The sequence below is a fragment of the Arvicanthis niloticus genome, chromosome 9 (genome assembly GCF_011762505.2).
Source record: "Arvicanthis niloticus isolate mArvNil1 chromosome 9, mArvNil1.pat.X, whole genome shotgun sequence".
Taxonomy (NCBI): Eukaryota; Metazoa; Chordata; class Mammalia; order Rodentia; family Muridae; genus Arvicanthis; species Arvicanthis niloticus.
Genome location: NC_047666.1, coordinates 64,311,136 through 64,334,063, shown reverse-complemented (window position 1 = coordinate 64,334,063; position 22,928 = coordinate 64,311,136). Strand labels below are relative to the sequence as shown.

At 43.5% G+C, this 22,928-nt stretch overlaps 1 protein-coding gene across 3 annotated transcripts in view; it reads left to right on the top strand.

The window, feature by feature from the left end:
- Window positions 1–22,928, top strand: part of Dyrk4 (dual specificity tyrosine phosphorylation regulated kinase 4) — a 41,921-nt gene that overhangs the window by 3,915 nt on the left and 15,078 nt on the right. For 2 of the 3 annotated variants that reach the window (XM_034512115.2, XM_076940600.1), the window contains exons 1-7: window positions 10,899–11,062; window positions 15,751–15,831; window positions 16,564–16,680; window positions 17,910–18,048; window positions 19,654–19,817; window positions 22,004–22,140; window positions 22,440–22,580. In XM_034512115.2, coding sequence (XP_034368006.1) covers window positions 11,036–11,062; window positions 15,751–15,831; window positions 16,564–16,680; window positions 17,910–18,048; window positions 19,654–19,817; window positions 22,004–22,140; window positions 22,440–22,580 — 806 coding nt within the window. In that variant the 5' untranslated portion in view covers window positions 10,899–11,035. Of the gene's footprint in view, window positions 1–1,571; window positions 1,666–7,851; window positions 7,882–10,898; window positions 11,063–15,750; window positions 15,832–16,563; window positions 16,681–17,909; window positions 18,049–19,653; window positions 19,818–22,003; window positions 22,141–22,439; window positions 22,581–22,928 lie in introns of those variants that run through there. The other variant, XM_076940601.1, reaches the window with a different exon arrangement.

Sequence of the window (22,928 nt, the reverse complement as noted above, 5' to 3'; positions counted from 1 at the left end):
ATGATTTGAGTCTGAGCTACACGATGAGACCCCTAACATTTTTTTTCCCCTCTGGAAGAGGGAACCACTATGTAGTCAAGGCTGGCTTCAAACTTGACATCTTCCTACCCTAGCCTCTCAAGTGCTGGGCTAAGAAGTATGTCTACCATCACGCTCAGCAAAGCTGGTACACCTTTAAAGAAATTCTTCTCACCTCTCCATCTCTATTCCTTGGAGGGAGATTTTTTGCTTTTGTTTGGTTGGCTTGGTTTGCCAACGCCATTCTTTGTTCTGCTTGTTTCATTCTGCTTGCCGTGGGTAGAGGAAGGCTGACCTCGTTTTTCAACTATTGTGTTTCAGAAAGCATACGTGTCATATTTTTAACTTCCCACTTGGTAGAGTGAAAGTAAGATCTTGGTTTTTTTTTTTTTTAATATTTAATTCCTCAATAAATGTGTGTTTACATTTATTGCCTGACTTGGCTCCAACTTTTGAATAACTGAAAAGTCATAGTGCTGTCATTTCTGATTGGTTATAATGTCTGCAAAAACTGAAAACTATAATAATGACTTTACACTGAACCCCATACTGGCCCCGTTTCTTGTGTTTTTCAAGTTCTATTTGTTCTTGACAGAGCTGAAGGATGTGGAGGGACTTCATGGGACAAAGCAGAATTTCAACAGTAATCTACAACTAACAAGAATTAAAAATGTTCTGAGAGTCCCCTAAGACTTGCCTTCCACAATTCTGTTTAGATTCCATAACTATAAAAAAGTTTTTTTTCTTATCTTGCAACAATTATTCACCAAATTGTGTTCTGAATGAGGAAGGCACAAGAAATGATGACAGGATATCAGTTCTAGCTCTTTCTTTCTGTAGACATGAAATCAGCAGCAGCCTGCTGTATGTATGATGTATCCATACTGTGTGTAAGAGAATGAGGCAGCTGGGGAGATGGACTCCAGGCTGGTAGTTGTAATTGTAGCCACCTAACTTTACCCTTCTGCCCCTTGGCCCCTTGGCCCCTTGGCCCCTTGGCCCCTTGGCCCCTTGGCCCCTTGGCCCCTTGGCCCCTTGGCCCCTTGGCCCCTTGGCCCCTTGGCCCCTTGGCCCCTTGGCCCCTTGGCCCCTTGGCCCCTTGGCCCCTTGGCCCTTTGGCCCCTTGGCTCCTGCCTCTCCCTCTGTAATCCTGTCTTTCCTGAACCTAAGAAAGGATGCAAGAGAAGCAGAGCTTGCCCTTGATGTAGGCTGGCCCCTACTTTTCTCTAAGCTCCTTTGCTTTCATTTATCCCCAAGTATGCTGGCCTTTATTTGACTTTTATTCATGTTGCCACCTTGCTATTGTATTATCACCACCACCACCGTCATTATCACCACCACCACCATTGTCATCATCATCATCACCATTACCAGCAGACCACCTTCACCACCAGCTTCACCGACACCTCTACCACCACCTTTGTGACAGGGTCTTATTATGTAGCCTTGAACTTGCAATCATCTTTCTTCAGATTTAGTGCTGGTATTATAGGCATATACCTCCATGCCCAGAGTCAACCTTATTTTTCGCTCTCTCTCTCTTTCTCTTGCAGGACTTCAATGGATACGAACAAGGCAAGGAAACGCAGTTTGACGACCTTCCCAATTTTGAAAGCAAGGAAGAAGCAGAGTTTCACCTCTGTGAAGGTAAGCATCATCAGGTCCCAAGTGAGGAGCAGAGATATGTCCAGGATAATGTGAAGAGCCTATGAGTCTCCTACCCGAGCACCTCAAGGATAGTACTGAGGAGAAGGTACGGGGCATCCTGATGATATGCTCACACTAAGAGCAGGTCTTACCAGTGAAAGCTCCCTGGAATCACTCTCCCAGGCTTATGCAGAGATTTGTCTCCTGGGTGGTCCTGAATAGCATCAAGTTGACAGTCAGGATTACCCATCATGGTGGACTCAAAGGGAAAGCATCCAGGCTTGTGAAGCCTCCATTAAACAGGTGACTAGCATTGGAGAAGCTGCCGGACAAAGGACTTATCCACAGTTCCTGCGTCTCCTTTCTGTCTACCTGAGACTACCTCAGAACATTCCATTGTCATTCACAATAAATGTTCAAGATCATTTCCAGAAAATACATTCATTTTCCTGACAAAGACACAACTGCTTATTTATTTCTCAACCTCAAAACCAAATGAAAGGCACAGCACAGAAGTTAGGCCAGGATGTGGTAACCATGTTTACCATCTGTGAACCAAGTAAAGGGAGAATTTTTTTTTTCTGATCTAGTACCACTTAGGCTGTTCAAAATATTCCACTGTCTAGGATCTTTTCAAAGAATGTTTTGCAGAAAACTTTGGCCCAAATCATTCAGCTGTGAGGGCCTCAAGTGCATCCTTGCATCCGTGGTCAGAGGCTCCATGGTTAGCAGCCTCTGTGATGGCTCCAGAGGTCACTTGCCACCTCCCTAGACCTAGGATTCCATGTCACCTCCTCTGAGCAGTGTTTCTGGTTGAGCTCCCCAGCACCCCAAGATTATTCATAAAATGGATCCAGCCAGGTTTGTTGGCACAAACCTGTATTTCCAGTAATTGGAAGAAACCTTGGGCTTGTGTTTTTGAATGATGTTGAGACTTAAGTCTTAGTCCTAGGCAATGGACTGGATGCATTTTACCTTACTAGATGGGAGTGAGCAACTGAGGGTCAGGGACAGTTTGAGGCGACATGTGAGTATCAAATCAATGGGAGCTAGGCTTACCCTAAATAATCTTCATTGCCTCTTGACTGGTTTAAGAAGACCTTAGTAGGTTTCAGAAGCGCACTGTGGAGAGAGTCCAGAGAGAATAAACTAAAATGGGGAAACCTCTTCCTGAATGTGTGTGGCCCCTTCTCACAGGCTAGGTGCCAGCCTGCGATTGAAGGGATGGACAAAGTCTTCATTTCCTCAGGCTCTCCAAGCCTACTTTTGGCAGCCATCACATGGCTTGCTCTGCCGCATCCTCTGGGCCACAAGTACTAAAGCCTCTGAATTCATGAGCTAAACAAATCTTTCCCCCTTTACGTTATGCCAGGCTCTCTACCAGTGACAGAAAAACAGTGAACAGAAGGAGCTTTGCAACTTGCAACGTTTTAAGTTTCTTGAGCTTGCCTTGGTTGATGAGATGATGTCCTCATTTCACAGATGAGAAAACTGATGACAAACAAGGAAACCCAGCTCAGGGGGGAAAGACAGGGAGTGCAAGGAAGAAGTCAAACCTGCAGTCCCCATCTCACTGTTCTTTGTATCTGAGTTAAGAGACATCTGATAAACGTTGCTTTATAAAGTCCTTTATATAAGTAACGCAATGTGATGAGCTGGCCACAGTGGTGCTTAGAAGTGGGAGTCAGGAGTTCGAGAGCATTCTCAGCTATGCTGTGAGTTCTAAGCCAACCTGCACTCTATGAAATCTTATCTCAAACAAACACAGAAAAAAAAAGAAAAAAAAATCCAAGTAATGAAATTTCAAGGGAAGCAAATTACATGACAGTCATTTCAAGAAACTTCTGAAAAACTAAAATAAAAGCAGAAATGTCTTCATGCTGCAGTCTACAGTAACTTCTGTCAGGTGAAAGGAGCCTGTGGAAGACACCTGACATCGAATTCTGGCTTCCACATGTGTGTTCATGAGCACATGCAGGCACACAGACATACACACACATAGACACACTCACAGAAGTGCACGTGCATGCACACACAGACAAACACACATGTACATGAGCATGCACAGACACACATGCACACACACACAGGTGCATGCGCGCGCGCACTTACACACTAAGAGAACAAACTGAAGAGCTGGAGAAATGAGTCAGCTGTCAAGTACACATCCTGTCCTTCGGGAGGGCTGGAGTTCAGTTCCTAGAATCCATGGGAAGTGGTTCACAATTGCCTATAACTATACCTCCAAAAGGACCTGACACCTGTCCTCCACGTGTACCTGTACACATGTGTACATACTCCACATACATCTAGTTAAAATAAAAATGAATCCCTAAAAAAACAATTTAAGATGTGATATTAAAAAAATTGTCAGACGTCATCAGACGAGGTGGTTAGAGATGGCTCAACCATTAAGAGCACTGGCTGCTCTTCCAGAATACCTGGGTTTGATTCTTAGCACCTACATAGCAGCTCATACAGTCTGTAATTTGAGTTCCAGGGACTCCAACCCCCTCTTCCATGGGTACCACATGCATGTGGTGCACAGACATACTCGCAGGCAAAACACCTATATACGTTAAAATAAAAACACTAAAAAACAAGTTAAAAATACTTGATTGGATTGAGAGAGTATTTTAAAAAATTGACTGGGCTTGTTGACACATGCCTATGATTTCAGCACTCGGGGTGAAGGCAGAGGGACCTGCCTACAAGGACAGCCTCAGCTACATACTGAGGTTGAGGCCATGGGAGCTTATCTCGGTAAAAATATTGTTTTGATTTCACCTGTCTTGAGACAGCATTGGACAACAGAGGTTGGTCCTCTAAAAACAGAAATTCTATAGGATTGTTTTTCTTCTCTAAAATGAGAATGTTCTGCGTTAGTTTCTCTGGGATGCAGGGAAAGGAAATGCATACTTGCTGGATGTCTCTCCTGTCAGCTGGAGCTTGCCTGGCTTCTCTGAGTCTTTAGTGTAGCTCTCTTATGAGACTTGAGGAGCTCCAAGGCCCCAGTGAGTCAGGTTAGACCTTTTCACAAGGGAGAGCAGACCCAGCAAGGATGTTCTGTTAAATCACAATATGGTTTTAGAATTTCCCCGACAGCTCATAGGTAGATGTGAGGAAGTCCGTCTAGCATTGTGCCAGACAAACAATTTTCATTCTTGCCCTGGCTAATCCGTATGGAGATGTGAAATCCATTGTCGGTCTCAAAGACCTGGTCTCCCCTCAAATAGGAGCATAGAATATCTTTTTTTAAAAAAAATTAGGTAGATTTTATAGCATATCAATGAATGTATCAAGAAAAGCTGTGAGATAATTTTATGTTGATTCATTTAAAATAATGGCATTTCTCTTTACTTCTGCCAATGTGGCTATTTAGAAATTTCTGCACCTATTTGTTCCACCTGCTTCTCAAGGGACACGTGTCAGGCAGCACAGGCTTTCTGTGTCAGACTGAACCAGTGTTGGTTGCTAGAAGCAAGACACTCCCTGGTACAGACTGGCGCTTAGACTATATTTTCTCCTCTACAATTATTTACTGACTGTTCCTATCCAACACCGTTCTAAGGGTTGAATATATTTTTAAAAGGTGCATGTTCTGGTTCGTGCTTACAATCCCAACACTCTGGAGGCTGGGTTAGGAGGACAGCCTCCATTTTGAGGTCAGCCTGGACTACATAGTGGGTTCTAGGCCATCATAGGCTACAGAATAAGACACCCTTAAGAACAATGAAACAGCAAAAGCCACAGACTGAAAAACAAAACAGACCAGTAAGCTCTTATGATTTTTAATCCCAGGACTCTTCAGATGAAGGCCAGAGGCCTGGTCTAAGTTAAATGCTGAGCATGGTAGAGAAGACATGGGGAGTGGGTAGACCTGAGTGCCATATGACAAAGCTAGACCCATCTGACAAACTGGACCTCAGTTTTGTGCTCTACAGTTTTGACTGGCATTCCCAACAGTGGCAGTAGCAAAGGTTTGGATTGGTGTTTTTCATCAGGCTTTTTGGATGTGGGGTCCTGATGAGATGGAATGGACCATACAGTTAACTTTGGCTGCACACCTAGACCTGTCTGAGGAAGTTTTCTAGACCACTGAAGTCTCCCAGAGTCACAGATGCTTTCCTTTAAAAAAAAGTTCTTCTTGGGCTTAGGAGATGGTTTGGCAACTAAGGACATTGAATGCTGAATATTTTTGCTGAGGACTCAAGTTTAATCTACCTGTAACTCTCCAGCTCCAGGGCATCTGGCACCTCTGTCCTTTTCCAGTGCATTCATACAGTGCACATGTGCGCACACACACACACACCACCACCATCATCATTATCATCATCAAAAACTAAAATAAAAATTTAAATAAAAATAAAAAGCTCTGGGGCTGGAGAGATAGCTCAGTGGTTAAGAGCACTGGCTGATCTTCCAAGCGACCTGGTTCAATTCCCAGCAGCCACACGGCAGCCCATTCCTGCTTGTAACTGCAGTTCCAAGAGCTCCAACACCGCCACACAGACATATATTCAGGCAAAACACCAATGCATGTAAAATAAAAATAAATAAATTATTTTTAAAAATTAAATTAAAAAGCTCATATCTATTAGGTAGATGCAAATTTCCGTTTACATGCCAGGTATGGTAGCTTGAACCTGTAATTCTAACACTTGGTAGTTGAAAACAGGAGGATGGGAAATTCAAGGTCATCCTCAGCTACAGAGAGAGTTCGAAGCCATCCTGGGCTGCATGAAACCTTGTCTCAAAAACAATAAGTGGGAGCTGGAGAGATGGCTCAAAGGTTAAGAGCACTGACTTCTCTTCCAGAGGTCCTGAGTTCAATTCCCAGTAACCACATGGTAGCTCACAACCATCTGTAATAAGATCCGATGCTCTCTTCATTGAAGACAGCAACAGAACAGTGTACTCACATACATTAAATAAATACATAATATAAAATAAATATATAAATGTGTATTACCTGTGAGATGAGAGTGTTAACTGTTTCCTTTGACATGGACAGACAACATTATTTCAGGCTGGAATCTAAATCTTAGGCTAGAACAAAGAAGTTGGCTTCAGACATGAAAGTGACTTTGGGCTAGGACAGGGAAGCAGGCTCAGATATTTTGGTCGTCCTGATAAGCCCTTAGAAACACTAATCATGGGAGTGCTCACGGAACTTTGTTTAGTGCCTTGCTTTTTCTTTGACTATTTGTGTTTATTGTCTTGCTTGTTCCTTGACTATCTGCATCTATTGTATTGCTAGCTCCTCAACCTAGAACTGACCCTAATATTTGCATGTAATTAAAATGGTATAAAAGCAAAAAGGAGGAGGGGGGATGGGATAGAAGGTTCTAGGGAGGGAAAATGGAGAAAGGGGATGGCATCTGAAATGTAAATAAATAAAATATCCAATAAAAAAAAAGAGAATGTCCCAGAGGAAAATAGAGAACACACTTTTCCATAAGTTGAAACTTGTGTCAAGTTTGAATAGAAAAGATATAGTAACTGGGTTTTGATAGGACAGATAACCCTAGCAAGAATTGGTAGGCTTGAATTGTCGTTAGAGTGTTATTCTTTATTCTAGAATTAAATTAATCAATACAAATAAAAAGGCTAAATGTACCATTAAAAAATAAAAGAGTGGCATTAATTAGTTAATGAGGTACTGATAAGAGCATGAAATCTCTGGCTGGCAGATCCTGGACATATGTGCCCGACGCCCTCCCTCTCTGTTCAATAGAGAGCAGTTTCTTATGAGAGACAGGAACTGAATCTCACACAGTAGAAGAAAGGACCCTAGACTGTCCATTTTTGTCTCCTATCTGTCCGTGTCTCATCACCATTCCACATCCAAAAAGTCCAAGAGAAAAAAATACCAAACCAACCACCTGCTGCTGCAAAGGGTTGGAAATCCCAGTCAAAACTGAATGGAGTACAGAGCCAAGGTCTCTCCTGTCAGTTGGGACTAGCTTGGTTTCATGGCACAGTTGTATCTAGGTTATCCATCCATAGTTTAAATGCAAATGAAAGGTTCAGGGGAAGGACTTGTCATGGTCACAGAACATTTAAATAAAGGCATCCACTAGAGTGGTGAAAGCAAGTCCTAGTCCGGTATCCACTGATACCTCTGTGGAGACTTAGCATCCTGAAGGAGAACACTTACACACGTTTTCCTCCTACTCTCCACAGGGCCCCACTCTTCCTCCTGAGATCTACATGGTGAGTATCAGTCCCTCTCCTTCCTCTGCCTTCACTCCCACAGCCTCCCCACTTTGGAGAGAGGAGAACAAAGGTTTGAGATGACCATCAGTTGCTGTGAAAGGGATGTTAATACAAGCTGGCGTAATAAGCGCCTCTCTGAGTGCTGGGATTCAGCAGAGAGAGAACATCCCCCTCCCCCCCCAGGTGGTGAAACATCATGTTCCACAGGGGAAGATAATGAGACGTTAGAAAGGCAATGTGCCTTTGGCTTCATTTATTTTCTCTTTACATCTGTGTTGAGGTAATCTCTCCCATTTCACAAAGGAGGAAACTGAGGCTCCAAGAGACTAAACAAGGTATCTAAAGCTGGCCTGCTAATAAAAGCTGAAATCAAGACTTGAGATTTATTCTGTAATTCATGGATGCTTTTCAGTACTGATTGCCATTATAATGCCTATGAAAATCTACTCTAAAATGTTTGTAGATGATAAAGAGCAACATACGATGATCCTCCAGTGCATCCAGCACAGCGAGAAGTCCCCTGAGTGTCAACCCCCATGTCCTGTTCATCGTCCTCTCTGTGATCATCGTTCTCTTGAGTCGTGCATCTAAGATCCCGTGTGTGTGCTGTGTGTGCTGCTCTGAGCATGCTCGTGGATGTCTCCTGTCAAAACCATGGTCATGTTTCTAAACTATTTATCTAGGACTGGGTATCCTGGGTGATGATATTTGAGCAGATATTAACTGAACTTGAGCAGATATTGCAAAATTGTCACCCAATGTGCTTTGCCCTGCACTGTACACAAGTTTTGTCTCCTTGCCATTTGGGTCCATTTATCCTGTGGGTGTTTCATCCCCTTTTTAGTGGCATTTTGATTGTCTCTAATGTGCACTTAGATGGTTGTATTAATGAAGCCGAACTTCCTGTCATCTGTTCATTGGCCTTTTGTGTCCTTCTGGAAAGAAGCCTTTATCCCAGAGAGACTTTTCTGTAGTGTCACTTTTTCCTTATTGAGTATAGGATGTTTTATATGTGCTGTCTTCTAGTCCTTTGCCAGAAGTAAATGTCCCTTCCAAGGTTTTTGGCTCAGGTGTTTTCACATACTGAATACAGCAGTTTTAGATAAAATATAAAATGAAAAAATGAAGACGGTCAAAGCCTCCCCCCCCAACATGTGTCAAGGTCTTCCTATTATTGGCATCTATGGTAGTGTGTAGTTGTTGAAGCAGTTGATGAAGCAACACTGGTAAATAATTATCAACCAAAGGCCATAGTTTATATGTGACTTTGCCCTTTATGTTGTGCAGAAATTTTGAAAGTGCATAATATCGTATATTTATGACCACAATATCATACAGGATAGACTCATTGGCCTGTAAACTCCCCATTCTTCACCTGTTTGTCTGTATCTCCTCTCCTATGACATCCCTACTCGCCACTTTCCCTATGCCAATTGTTTTCTCTTTTCCAGAATATTATATAGTTAGGACCCTAACATGCAGCCTCTTCAAATGAATTCTTCAGTTGTCAGTATAAGTGCTTCTCAGTTTGTGACTCGATAACATTTCCCTTTGTTAATAACTGGATTACGTGCATGTAACAGCTTGCTTACTCACCAACCAAGGGACGTCTTGGTTGCTTTTTATTGCTCAGCAGTTACGAATAGTGCTGCTATGGAACTTGCATGTGCAAGTTTCAGTGTGCACAGATGTTCTCAGTTCATTTGGGCGAATAGCAAGAGCATGATTGGCGGTGGGTTGTAGGTTAAGGCTACAATTCGCTGGTTTCAAAAGCAGCCAGACAGTCTGCCAAAGCAGCCCTAGCAGTCTGTGCCAGAAGAGCATTATTTTGTCTCACAGCACTGAGGATGCTGGGAATCAAACCAGCGTTTTCTGAAAGTGCTTTTACCTGCTTCAGCCTCCTGAACTTAATTATAATTTGAGAATTTCAGAAGGGAAGTAGTTTGTATCCTTGTTGCTCAGTTTTGTATCAGACTGGGATGAGGTCAAAAGAGGTAGCAGTGACTCTGTAAAAAGGTATTTGAGGGCTTAAGTTCCAGACTCAAGTTTGCCACAGTGTGTGTGTGTGTGTGTGTGTGTGTGTGTGGTTTTTTTTTGGGGGGGGTTATCTTGGACAACTTATTTGGATAATCTTGGCTTCTCCTTGTAAAACAAACCCATTCTGCAACACATTCCCTAAGATTGACCGTTGCACCACGACGCTCCGAGCTCCATTAATGAAGTCATAAGGAGAGATGCCTTCCCAGTTCCAGTCACTAAGAGTAGTAGGAAGCGACTCCAGTTGTCTGGGCTTCCAGGCCTCGCTTCCTGCTCTTCTCTCTTGTGTGTCCCTGGGCTAGGGTGCAGGTCTCTTGGGAGGACACTGCATCCATGACAATGAGGAGCTGCTGTTCCCCTGTGGATGGCCATGTTCACTTGACTAATGGGTCTCCAGAGTCCGTCCTTGCCAGAGAGAGGACCCAGAAGGCAGTTCCTTCCTGCCTAGGCATTCTGGGCTTCTCAGGCACGGCAAAGGGGCTTTCAGCATGGACTCTTAGCTGGAAGTGGCAGACAGATAGTCTGCAGCTAGTCCCTCAGCTGGGCTGTAGGATCAAGTGTCTTCCCCTTGCCCAGCTCTTTATCTAGCTTGGATGGGCCTAGTCATCCATTTAAATTGTGTTCTGTATCAATTCCCTAATGATTTTTCTTCTCCCTCATCAGCACCCTCCTTACATTAAGCATATGTTTTGGACTCTGGGTTTTCTGGCCTTGGAGTGGATTGTGGAACCCGCGGGGAGAGAGCTGTGAGCTGACAGCAGACAAATTGAGCCTCATCACGTCCGCCAGAGTCACCTGAGCTCTGGGGATTTTTTTTCTTGAGAGAGAGAGAGAGAGAGAGAGAGAGAGAGAGAGAGAGAGGAGGAGGAGGAGGAGGAGGAGGAAGGGGAGGAGAAAGAGGAGGAAGAGGAGGAAGAAAAGGAGGGGAGGAGGAGAAGGAAGAAGAGGAGGAGGAGGAGCCAATTGAGAAAACAGAGAAATAGCCTGTGAGGAATGACTAAGGCAAGGCTGTTTGATGGTGCCCTTCTAAACAAGCTAGGTAGCCCAGGGGCAGGGAACCAGGGAACCTGATGCCTGCCTAGAGCCTACATGCTTTCTTCTCCGTACTTCACAGATGAGGACGTCCAGGGCTCAGCCTGAGGTAATAAGACTAGGAGATGCATCTTGGGATCCTGTTAGGACTAGCTCTAAATGGGGAAGAGGGCTACTGTCCTTCAGCTCTTAGAGGAAGGCATGGGATGTAGGTGGCCCTTGTAAATTGCACAGAGAGTTTCATCTGAGGTGGGAGAGGGTGTGCATATTCACTTGGGTCTTAGTGTGATAAATGGGACAGAATGTCCTTGGTGGGGGACACTGGAGTTGTACTGAGGGTTTCGCCCTCCTGTGCCTTGTGTGGTCCTGGGGATTCCATTCTTCTATACCCCTCCTTCCTTCTGGCCAAGAGGTCTCTCGGGAATGGACACTTCCTTGTTTGGATTTTCCAGGAATTGCTTTCCTAACATGGACCACTTCTTTTCTAGTCCCTCAGCCCCTTAAACTACACTCCATAGAGATTCATTCGTTGAGAACAAAGCAATGAGGGTCCTAGAGAGTGAGTGCACTACCTGTGAGAGAATTTCGTTTTCCATTGTGGATGTGTGAGAACACAGCCCCTCCCTCTTTTCCGTGTGGACGCAATGGTGGAATGAGATGTGAGGGGACTATGTGCCTCTTGAGGAGGTTGCTGGAAAAATGGTCTGCAAGTCCATCATCTGGTACAACACAACACTTTCTGAGACCCCCCCCCTTCTCTGAGGGCACACACACACGCGTGTGTGTGTGTGTGTGTGTGTGTGTGTGTGTGTGTGTGTGTGTGTGCAGAGACACAGAAGCAACCATTTGGAGGACTAGCTTCATCAAACCTGGGATGGCTTGGCTATCTATGAGCTGCCTTTTCCCTCAGTCCTGGGCTGCTGCACAAAGGCATGCAATACATGAGAGAGGCTTGGAAGCATTGTTGAATTTCGATCAGTCTGGGCTCATGGATGCTTACTCTTTCCCTTGCACTGTTATTGAATACTCTTTATCTACAAATTATTTCTTGCCCTGGTCGGTCCTATAATCTGCCATTTGTCCAAGGACCCCTGGTTTCTCTTATTGGAAAATGGTATGAGATACCAGTATGTGGTTTCTAAGCATGCTTCTTTCTACTGGGGTGTTATTTCTCTTAAGTTCTCTCATGGACTGAGGAAATTTTGTGTGTGTGTGTGTGTGTGTGTGTGTGTGTGTGTGTGTGTGAGATAATCTATGTATCTATACCTGTACAGAAGTATTTCTGTGTAGTCATCTGCACATATGTTAAGTTAAACATGAGGTTTTCTGAATCCAGTCCTAGTTAACTATAACGTATTGGTGATGCTGATGGAGCCTCACGGATCTGTAAGTTTCCGTCCCAACAGGAAGAAACCTGCCATCTTTCCAGTCACTGCTTTCAGCCACAGTGCACATGTTTGGCAGAATCTGACTTTATCTCTCTGAAGTTTTTCTTTTTATTGCAAAATAATTTATCATATAAAAATGCATATTTATTCAAGAAAGTTAGAAATGTAGAATTGTTTTTTAAAACTCCACAATCCCATGATTGACGGATAAGCACTTGTAAACTTTATTAGTGTTTATTATTTTTAAAAACATAGTAATACTATATACTTTATATATTGATATATATGGTGCAATTTCATATATCATTCTCATTTAATTATGGTAAATATCATCAGTGCCTCATTCTTTCCCAGAAGTACAGAATTGCATAGTCTAAAAAATAAAAATGTAGTCATTTGTGTCCACACAAATATTTCATGAATGGTCTCAAATTGCAAAAATAAAAACTCCAAGAAAAGGCTAGCACTCTGGAAGAGAGAGGATTCAAAAGTCTTCTTCAGAACTTTCTAGTGGTTCCTCCACCCCCACTCCTGCTTGCTACCCCCCCCCCCCACTGCTACATATTTCTATTCATTTTTCTGACCCTCTGAACTTCTCTCCTGTCTCTTCCCATACCTGATCCTGCCCCCCTTTTCCCCTCCCCTCCTCTCTCCCTCCTAGATACCTCTCTCCCTCTACCTCCTGGGATTATTTGCTCTCCCTTCTAAGTAGAATTGAAGCATTCACACTTTGGTCTTTCTTCTTGTTAAGCTTTATATGGTCTGTGAATTGTATCAGGGGTATTCAGAGCTTTCTGGCTATTATCCACTTATCAGTGAGTACATATCATGTGTGTCCTTTTGTGTCTCACTCAGGATATTTTCTAGTTCCATCAATTTGCCTGCAAATTTCATGAAGCCATTTTTTTTAATAGCTGAGTAGTATTCCATTGTGTAAATGTACCATATTTTCTGTATCCATTCTTCCATTAAGAGACATCTGGGTTGTTTCCAACTTCTGGCTATTATAAATAAGGCTGCTATGAACATAGTGGAGCTTGTTATATGTTGGAGAATCTTTTGAGTATATGCCTAGTAGTGGTATAGCTGGGTCTTCAGGTAGAATTATTTCCAATTTTCTGAGGAACAACCAGACTGATTTCCAGAGAGGTTCTCTCTGAAGTTTTGTTTTACTCTTTTCTTGGGTTAAACACTTATGATCCTTTACAACTGTGGCCTCTCCCCCTCCTCTTCTTCTTCTTCTTCCTCCTCCTCCTCCCCCTCCTCCTCCTCCTCCTCCCTCCTCCTCATTTTCCATTCATCTGCATTCATAGCTTTTTCAGTCTCATGGAGAATGAGCAAGTTCACTCTGGGCTCTTCCCAGCCAAGGGAAAGGATTTCCAGCTGGCAGTGTCAGTGTGTGCAAGGCACCAGTCCCAGCACGTTACACACTCCTCTTTAGTCCTCACAACAGCACTGTGAGGATTTAACTGATACTGTTTCCTTCCGTATTCCATGAGGAATGACTGATAACTGTCCAAGTTCAGTGATTAGTGGAGTCGTTGAATTAAGAACTGTCACCAGACATGCTCATGTTTGCTTATAATCCTAGTGTATAAATACTAAAGAGGGGATGGCGGGATAGAGAGGTGATTTCCAAGTCTTTATGTCCATGAGCGTTGCTTTATTCCATATCACTACTAAAGAGATGTGTCTGAAACTGCGCATATGATATAAACTGGCAGTGGGTCATCGTTGCCCATAGGGTAAAAGACCAAGTTTCTTAGCCTAACTTTCAATGCTTCCCACAATCACCCCCAGGCTACAGATGACACAGTATGGGCAGTAGAGACCCCCAGTACATGCCAGAAATGATGGCTTCATCCCATAGCACACTCTCTCCTCCCTCTCAACCACCATGGCTTCCAGCTTCCTCTGCTCCAATGCTTGGAGCTCTTACACTGACATCTCCCTTTGTGACGGCACTCATTCCCATGCCCTCTGATACTTGAAGTTGCATACCATTAATATAATTAGTGTTAATTTGTCAGTCTTCTGTCACATTATCAAGGCCAGATTGTTGATATTGATGGCCATTTATGAGTTTTAATCCCCCCAAACATACTTAATAGGATCCTTTGAGATTTTAAAATTTATTTTCCGTGTTTCTCCAGATACCAGAGCCCACTCAACAGACAGGCAAATCCTGAATTTCTCACACATTAGCAAATTAACCAATGTGGTCTAAGACCACACCGTTCTCCATGTACTTGCCTTCAGTCCTCTTCCGAAGTCTAGGAGATCACAGTTGACCATTGAAACAGTCCCCATCAGTACAATCCTGAGGAGGGCCTAGCTAGAGGACAATAAATTCAAGTATTATACCCAATTGCCAAATTTTAGAGAGGTGGTTCTGTCTCTATTTTATTTATTTTTTTTACTTAAATTTTAATCCTGCCTCTAATAATAACAACCACAGAACTCAGGTTCACCATTCTGCTAATAGCGGATCATGGACCAGGTGCACCGTCACTTGATCTACAGAGTAGCACACAATGAGTCCCAAGTACATCCATGGTGGGCATTCTCCACCCTTGATGTACACTAAACCAGGATTTGAGGGGTTTTTTTTCCCATCCCTTTATAAATGTGAACTCTTCTAATCAGATCACAGGCATTAAGGGCTGGTCGCCTAGATTCTAGAAGGTTCCACTAAGGTATCTTTCAGCACATTGATGGTAAAGTTCTGGGCAAGGTTATAAGCATTTTGTTGTCTAATGAGCAAGAACTCCTTGAATTGTATTCCTTTCCATGTCCAGGGATTCTCGATAATATTTTGCTGATGAGAAGGTTATACTGACTGCTTTGTTTTTGTTGCATACTGTTAATGTAATTATTGTTAATTTGTCAGTCTCTCTGTCACATTATCAAGGCCAGATTGTTGATAGCCATTTCTGAGTTTTAATCCCCCCAAACATACTTAATAGGATCCTTTGAGATTTAAAACTAATTTGTAGTATTTCTTTATAGTTAGGCTGTCCTGGAGCTCACAACACTCCTGTCTCAGTTATCCAAGTGTTAAAAATACAAGCAGTTAGCTCCCCATTTGGCTTTACATAATTTTCTTTCTTTTTTTTTTTTTCTTTTTTAAGTGTGTCAATCATAAAATAAGTCAGTCCATGAGTGACACTTCTGGAAAGAGCATTTGTTTGGGAAGCAATTAATTCATGTATTCACTGAGTACTTTGTTCACTCATCTATTGAGTACTTCATACATTCATTGAGTACTTCTCTTAGCTTCTCTTGACTTGTAACTTTAAAGTTAGGAGAATTGGTTTCAAGTGTACTTTATCATAATGGGAAAAGATGTTCAGGTGGCTTGGGATGAAAGCAGCCAAGTTTTAATTCAATTTTCTTCCACCTGATCCAGGTTGAGAGTAAGCCTTTGGTTCAACTCCAGAAGCCATCCTCCAAGACCAAGAAGCTGAGAGTGAACCAATGTTCACAAAAGGTAGGCGGTGATGGCCAATACCCTTTCTCTAAGAAAGGGTGAAGTTTGTCGGATGTTTAGGATAGTTTAGCAGGCCATTTTGTTTAACAATGACCACACTATAATTATGGATGTCTTTTGAAAGGTGAACTCTCTCCCAATGCATAAATCAATCAATGCAAGATAATAGGGGGTCAAATTATAATGTATCCATAGAGAAGATTGGGGTTTGTGTTACATACATAGGTGCAGGAATGTGAAGAAACTTCTCTACATTTTTCAGAGCATTGTATGAAAGTCAGACAAATGCTTACTTTGGGAGACACATTGAAGCATACTATTTCTTAACTGGGGGCGAAAACATCCTGGCAGGAGATGGGGTTTTTGGGTCTTCAGTATTGCAATGGTGCTAATACTGGCTACCACTTTTGGAACACTTTACATATATTTCCTCATAAAACTCTTAGTGAGATAGCTCGCATCCCATTTTGTCACCATGGTAGCAATGAAATAAATGAAGCTTAGAAAGTCAATGGGACCTACTGGAGGTTTACAGTTCATTAGTAATAGAGGTAGGATTCAAACCCACAGCCTAGCTGATAGACTGATGCCTCGGCTCTCTGGAATCTGCTTTTCCTCATGAAAAGCTAGGCTAGGTGCCACACTGTTGTGGAGTAAAGGATAGAGAAGATAACCCAGAATATGCTTCCTTTCCTGGGATGTCTGTAATCTGTTCTCCTTCCCCTTCTGTAGATTCCAAGTACCGGCAGTACTGCATTGCCTTTTGTGGACACAAAAGGGAAGAGGAACACAGTAAACTTGCCCCACATTGGCAACAAAGTCCTATCAAAGGGGCCCATGGTGTATCAGGTGAGTGAGACAATGGGCATGCCCTTGGGCAAGCAGATGCAAGGCCTGAGCTTAATGTAGAACCAGCTATAGGGAGGTTGGGTTCTAGGTCTCTTTTCAGTCCTTACAAAGAGTGAACACTTGAACAAATGTGCCTCGGCTTTCTTTTACCTATTAGATGGTTTCTTTATGGCATCATGAGCATTCATGGAATTCAAGGAAAGGAAAAAGTGAAGTCTATACTGTATAAATGGTAGAGCCATTCAAAAGATTTTCTTCCAATATTCTCTATTAAAAATATTGCAATTATGTGTAATGTGTGTGGGTATGCACATATGAGTTGTAGGAGTTCACAGAATATGGAAGAGCATGTCTGTAGCTGGGGCCCAGGCAGTTGTGGGTCACCTAACATCGGTGCTGGGAGAGAGCAAGAGCAGTCTACGCTTCGAGCTGCTTCTCCAGCGCATGCACTATCTTTCCTGTGGAAAGACCAAATGAGATACCGAGCTGGTGCCAACCTGAACAGATGCTAGTCTCACCTCAGTTGAAGCTTCCGGGATCTAGTAAGTTACTTAGCTTATTTGGGATTGTCCTGTATTGGTTATTTTTCTCATTGTTGCAACCAGATTTGTGAAAGGAAGCAACTTGTGGGAGGAGGGTTTATGTTGGACTCACGGTTTATCGAAATGAGGTTCCTCGTGATAGGGGAGGCCATGGCGGGAGAAGCATGAGGCACACTGTGTCCTTGGGCAAGAGGAAGAGAGGTGAATGCTGCTGTTCAGCTCAGTTTCTCTTTCTGTTCAGTTCAAGACAACTCTGAACCCACCGTTAATGGTGCTTCCCGCATCCAAGGTGGTTTTTCATTCTTCAGTTCTGGGAACCTCTCATAGACAAATCAAGAAATGTGTTTCCATGGTTACTGTAAACCCAGTCAAGCTGACAATGAAAAGGAACCATCTCACGGCCTCCTTAAGGGCAGCAGTAAAAACTGTCACATCTCTATGTAGAGTGACATGCCACCAGGTTGTCAACTGCACACAATGTAGTGGGCCTTCTAGAACATAATATGAGAGTCAGATGCTCTCTCTAAGAGAAGGGGTGAGCATCTTACTATCTCTCAACTCATAACTCTTTTCACCCAGGAGTGGTAGGAAAAGATTCTGGCTCCAGGTGGGTCTACTGGATCATCTCAATGACCTATGACTCCCAAGAGAATCAATCCTTAATTATAACTTATTTCCCCTGAACAGGAAAATCAAATTCATAATCAAGTGCTATCCTCTGAACTCAAGACTTCAGAAATACCTTTCAACTTTAATATTAAAGCCCAAGACACCAAGCCTCATCCAGAACTACAGAAGAGGCACAAAGTCCCTCTTACAGCAGCAGGTAAGATTTGGGAGCAGTAGCAAGATAGAGTGGCAGGGGGAGCATAGTTATAGATGGTCAAACTGCTGAGAGCTGAGCTTCCATGTGCTGGAGTCATCAATTAAGGCAAAGAACCAAAATGAGCAAAGTTAATGCCCAAGATCTCTCACTGGTCTGGCTAAGTGCTAGGCTAAGAGGGAGTGAGCACCAGTTCTCTGTGGTCCATTATTCCTCGCGGAACTGCATGAGTCAAGGTCAGCTGCATCAGTGTAGACAGAAGGCACTGTCTCACTACTTTGTATGGACTGGAGCAAGGGTCAAGGGGAGAGTTACAATTAAGGGCAAAATCACTGAACTGACACAGTCAGGTGTTTTGATGCTTCCTCTTCCTCAGTCAGGGCCAGGTAGAGGACTCCAGATGATGTTGGGGAAGGAGGCCTCTTGGGTTCAACATGGAGGTACATAAGAATGCTGCCCGACAGGAAGGCTTGATCCTGTCGCTCTAGAAGGCGACTGCCATGTGTGTGAAATGCTCTGAGTCAGGAGGAGAAGCTGCCCCATGATGCCTGCCAGCTATAGCTTCTGTAGTTGTGCCTGCTGGAGCCAGAAAGACCAGAAGCCAGACTCCTCCCGAGGTGCAGAGATTTGTGGCTTCTTTCCCTCTTAAGACTCAAAGCAAGAGAACATCTCAAGCCTTAGTTCTGTCTCTGGGTGGAGAACGTACTGATTCAGCCTCTAGGAGACTGACTTGTGTTACACATAGGAAGACAGAGGCTGCCATGTGCCTCATTTCTTCCCTCCCAATACTTCCTTCTGTAAGTCTTCAGCAAACAGCAAAACAACTGGGTGCCCCTTCCTAGCCCTCTTTCCTGAGAAACTCCCATATATTAAAGTTAACATCGCTGGTGCTGGAGAGACTGCTCTGAGATTAAATACCTGGCTGATCTTCCAGGTTTGATTCCCAGCACCCACTGACATGGCAGTTTACAAACCACTTTTTACTCCAGTTCCAGGGGATCTGATGCCCTCTTCTGACCTCTCCAGGCCCCAGGCACACATATGGGTCATAGACATATATGCAAGCAAAATACACATAACTTTTTTTTTACAAATTATTAAAATTGACTATCATCCATAATATCCCTTTCCAAACACACACACACACACACACACACACACACACACACACACACACACACACCTGCTGTGATCTGATCATCTAACACAGATAGGTTCTTCCCTGTGCCTTGAGATGCTGGCGGGCAGCCTTAGCACAGATTTGAGTGGGGAAACCGGCCAGGACAGAGGCTATATTAAAGTCATGTTTGCACTGCTAGTCTGGCTCCAGTAAACATCATTTTCAAATCCTCTCTGTGTAGTGTGGACAAATAACACCTTAACTAGTCTGTTGCTTCAGTGTTACCCATGCTGTGGCAGCTTATAGTCTTTGGTTGCTAAATCCTCCTTGGTATTTTTCCCTGGTATCATTTCCATGGGTGGGCAATCGGGTGAATGGTCCTTAGGAAGCCCACTTGCTGGGAAGATGTCCCCTGAACTGGAAAGACTCTGTGCTGGGGTCAAATGTCCATGTGACTCAACTGAGCTGGTGATGCTTTTCACATACAGAGGCCCTAAAGTTTTTTAAGAATCAGCTGTCCCCTTATGAGCAAAGTGAAATCCTGGGCTACTCAGAGCTGTGGTTCCTGGGGCTTGAAGCCAAGAAGCTCAATGTGATTCCAGAGAAGTTCAGCAAGACAAGCTTTGATGACGAGCATGGTTCCTATGTGAAGGTGCTGGGCTATGGGAACGCTGTGGGGATGTGGGTGTGGGTGGGGGCATTGTACCAGGAGGAAAATAGAGAGGGGATAGTTTACAGTATTTTGTACTGATGCACTATGGGATAGATTTCCTAAAGGATTCTAATGGGTCCTAAAAGAGATGCCAGATTTAAAAAACAAATAAACAAAAAGAACACAGGAAAATATGGGGTTTATTGTACATACCTCCATTATTGGAATGCTGGGGCAACAGGTTTAAATTTATATACCACGTGAACCACCACAGGCTCCTCACGATAACCCTGGACCCACTAAGAAAGGAGTAAGAGGTCACTCTAGTGTTTTCTTTCCTATTGTCTCTCATACAAACCCCATATGTGGTCTTTCTTCCTATTTTATAGACTAAGTCATTTTCACATCAGAAACAAAACAAAACAAACAGCCGATGTTGTTATTGTGGTCTCGGGTGCATATCACTTCATTTTGTTTTCCCAAGATCGACCCCAACAGCTCCTCTTCCATTTCTCTTACTGTTCCTCTGGGGTCCAAGGGGCGAAGCCTTCTCACAGCCTGAACGAACGTAGAATCAGGGCAGTGGTCCCGACTTGTGTTAATGTGTGAAGGTGATGTTTCATCCGCCATGCTGTGGCTATCTAACTTCTCATTGTAACTCGGCTTTAGAAGATAGTCTTTGATGGCTTCTTAGAAGTAGTGCATTTTCATAATGGCATGTAAGCCCTGCTTCTCAAGCTAATATATACACAAATCAACTGAGGATACTCTTCTTTTTTTTTCTTTTTTGTTTTTTGTTGTTGTTGTTGTTTTGTTTTTGTTTTTTGAGACAGGGTTTTTCTGTGTAGCCCTGGCTGTCCTAGAACTCACTCTGTAGACCAGGCTGGCCTCGGACTCAGAAATCCGCCTGCCTCTGCCTCCCAAGTGCTGGGATTAAAGGCGTGCGCCACCACTGCCCGGCGAGGATACTCTTCTTAAGGTACAGATTCTTACCCAGCAAGATATGATGGATATGGGATTGTATAAATTATAGATGATACCCAAGCCATCAGCCAGACCACACTTAGAGAAACAGTCATGTAGTTTTGAGTACAGAGTCTATGAGAGGCCAAGTTCTCAACAATTTTATGAATTCTTTTGGAAGTCTGAGAAACGAATAGGTACTCATTCCCCAGTCCCAGCCCCAGCCCCCAAAGTGACCTGCATATGCACAAAGGTACAGGATTAATGGGTCTTTGCTTATAAATCATCGATCCATGTTTTCTCAGATATCATCGCCTACTCCTTTCCTGATCTTTCCAGCTCCATGTGAGGGAATTAGCCAGATCTTAAGAGAATGAACTCAAGGGACCTCAGTCAAGTCTTAGAGTTATTTTTTTTTTTTTTTTTTTGATGTGGCAGTGGAGAGGAGGTTATTAATGGCCGCTCTCTATAAGCTCCAACTGTCATCTCTATTTCATTTTACACTCATCCTTTGTCCTCCCAGACTCATAAGTTCGACACTAGAAATCAGAGATCGCACAGCTGGAGGACCCCAGACACCATCTATTCTGCATCTGTTGCCTTTATAGATTAAAGTGCTTTATCTCAGAGTGAGCAAGTGGCTTCTTGTCTGAAGCCCTTGAGCTCAAGTCTTCAACCAACAACTTCATCTGGCTTTGACTGAATGCCAGTTCTCTGCTTTCCTAGAGAGACCTGGAAGATGATTCTGTCTTATTGAAGATACATTTCTTTTTACTCAAAAAGGCCCAAGTTCTGTATTACTTTCTTAGGACAGAATTAAATCTACATAAATAGAGGAGGAGATGTCTGGCCAAGAAATGGCAAAGCAGACAGCAAGTTCCCTCATGTATACTTAAGGCATAGCAAGGGTCAGCGTGGAGCTCATCCTTTTTCTCCTGTAGGTCCTAATCATGCAGAAACACAAGTTTCCCTCAAAGAGCACCCCATGCTCTTTACACTATGAGACATGGATTCAGCCTTCTGGGACACTTCTGGTACCATATGTGTGGTCTGGGATCCAAACAGCCCAACCATTTATGAGGCGATAAGTTGAGAGCAGGAGTTCAGACCACTCTTCTCCCAAGAGTGGGCCAGGATCTGGGTAGTGGAATCTAGGGGCCCTGGGGTAAGGTGAATCGAAGAGTTCATCATTCTCTCCCTCACTGCTGACCTGACTTCTGCAGGTCCTGCATGACCACATTGCCTACCGATATGAGGTTCTGGAGATGATCGGGAAAGGGTCCTTTGGACAGGTGGCCAAGTGCTTGGATCACAAAAACAATGAGTTGGTGGCCCTGAAAATCATCAGGAACAAAAAGAGGTGTGACTTGACTGGCAACATAGGACATGGGAATTGGACTGTGTGGCTCTAGCTCTCTCCAAAAGTCAACTCTCTGCCACTGCTCTTCTCAAATCTCTTTGTCTTTTCTTGTTTCTGTCTCTAACTGTCTGGTATCATGAAGGGGTATGAAGAAGCAAGAATGGAGTTTGGGTTGCATTCTGACATCCTAGATACTCTTGGGCCCTGGGGTGGGATTCAGGCTGTCTGCAACATTGTGACATGATGTACATTTTCTGTCCTCATTGCCCACCACCTTGGTCACTCCCCGATCACCTCAGATTTCATCATCAGGCTCTGGTGGAGCTGAAGATCCTGGAGGCCCTCAGAAGGAAGGACAAAGACAACACCCACAATGTGGTCCACATGAAGGACTTCTTCTACTTCCGGAATCACCTCTGTATCACCTTTGAACTCCTGGGGTCAGATGCTTTTTCTTTGTTATATTTTAAATGGTTGCATAAGTGGCAGAAGAGAAACTCCGAGGTTGGAATACAAGGTTTTTCTGGATGTGGTACTTAATGACTGAAGTGGACATAGTAGCCACTCAGATAGGAAGGAGGATGAGACTGGAAGCTGACATCTTACACCATGCCTCAGTAAAGCCTGTCACCTGCTTACTTAAATGCATCTGTTGGACTTTCCAGATGCTGAATCTTGGAGTAGGTGACACAGCACACAACCCTTCCCCTCACTATGGAAATGGAAACATACTGAAAAAGACATTGCTTTGCTCTTGTGTCCCCATGTCCTGGTTTTCCAGTCTTGCA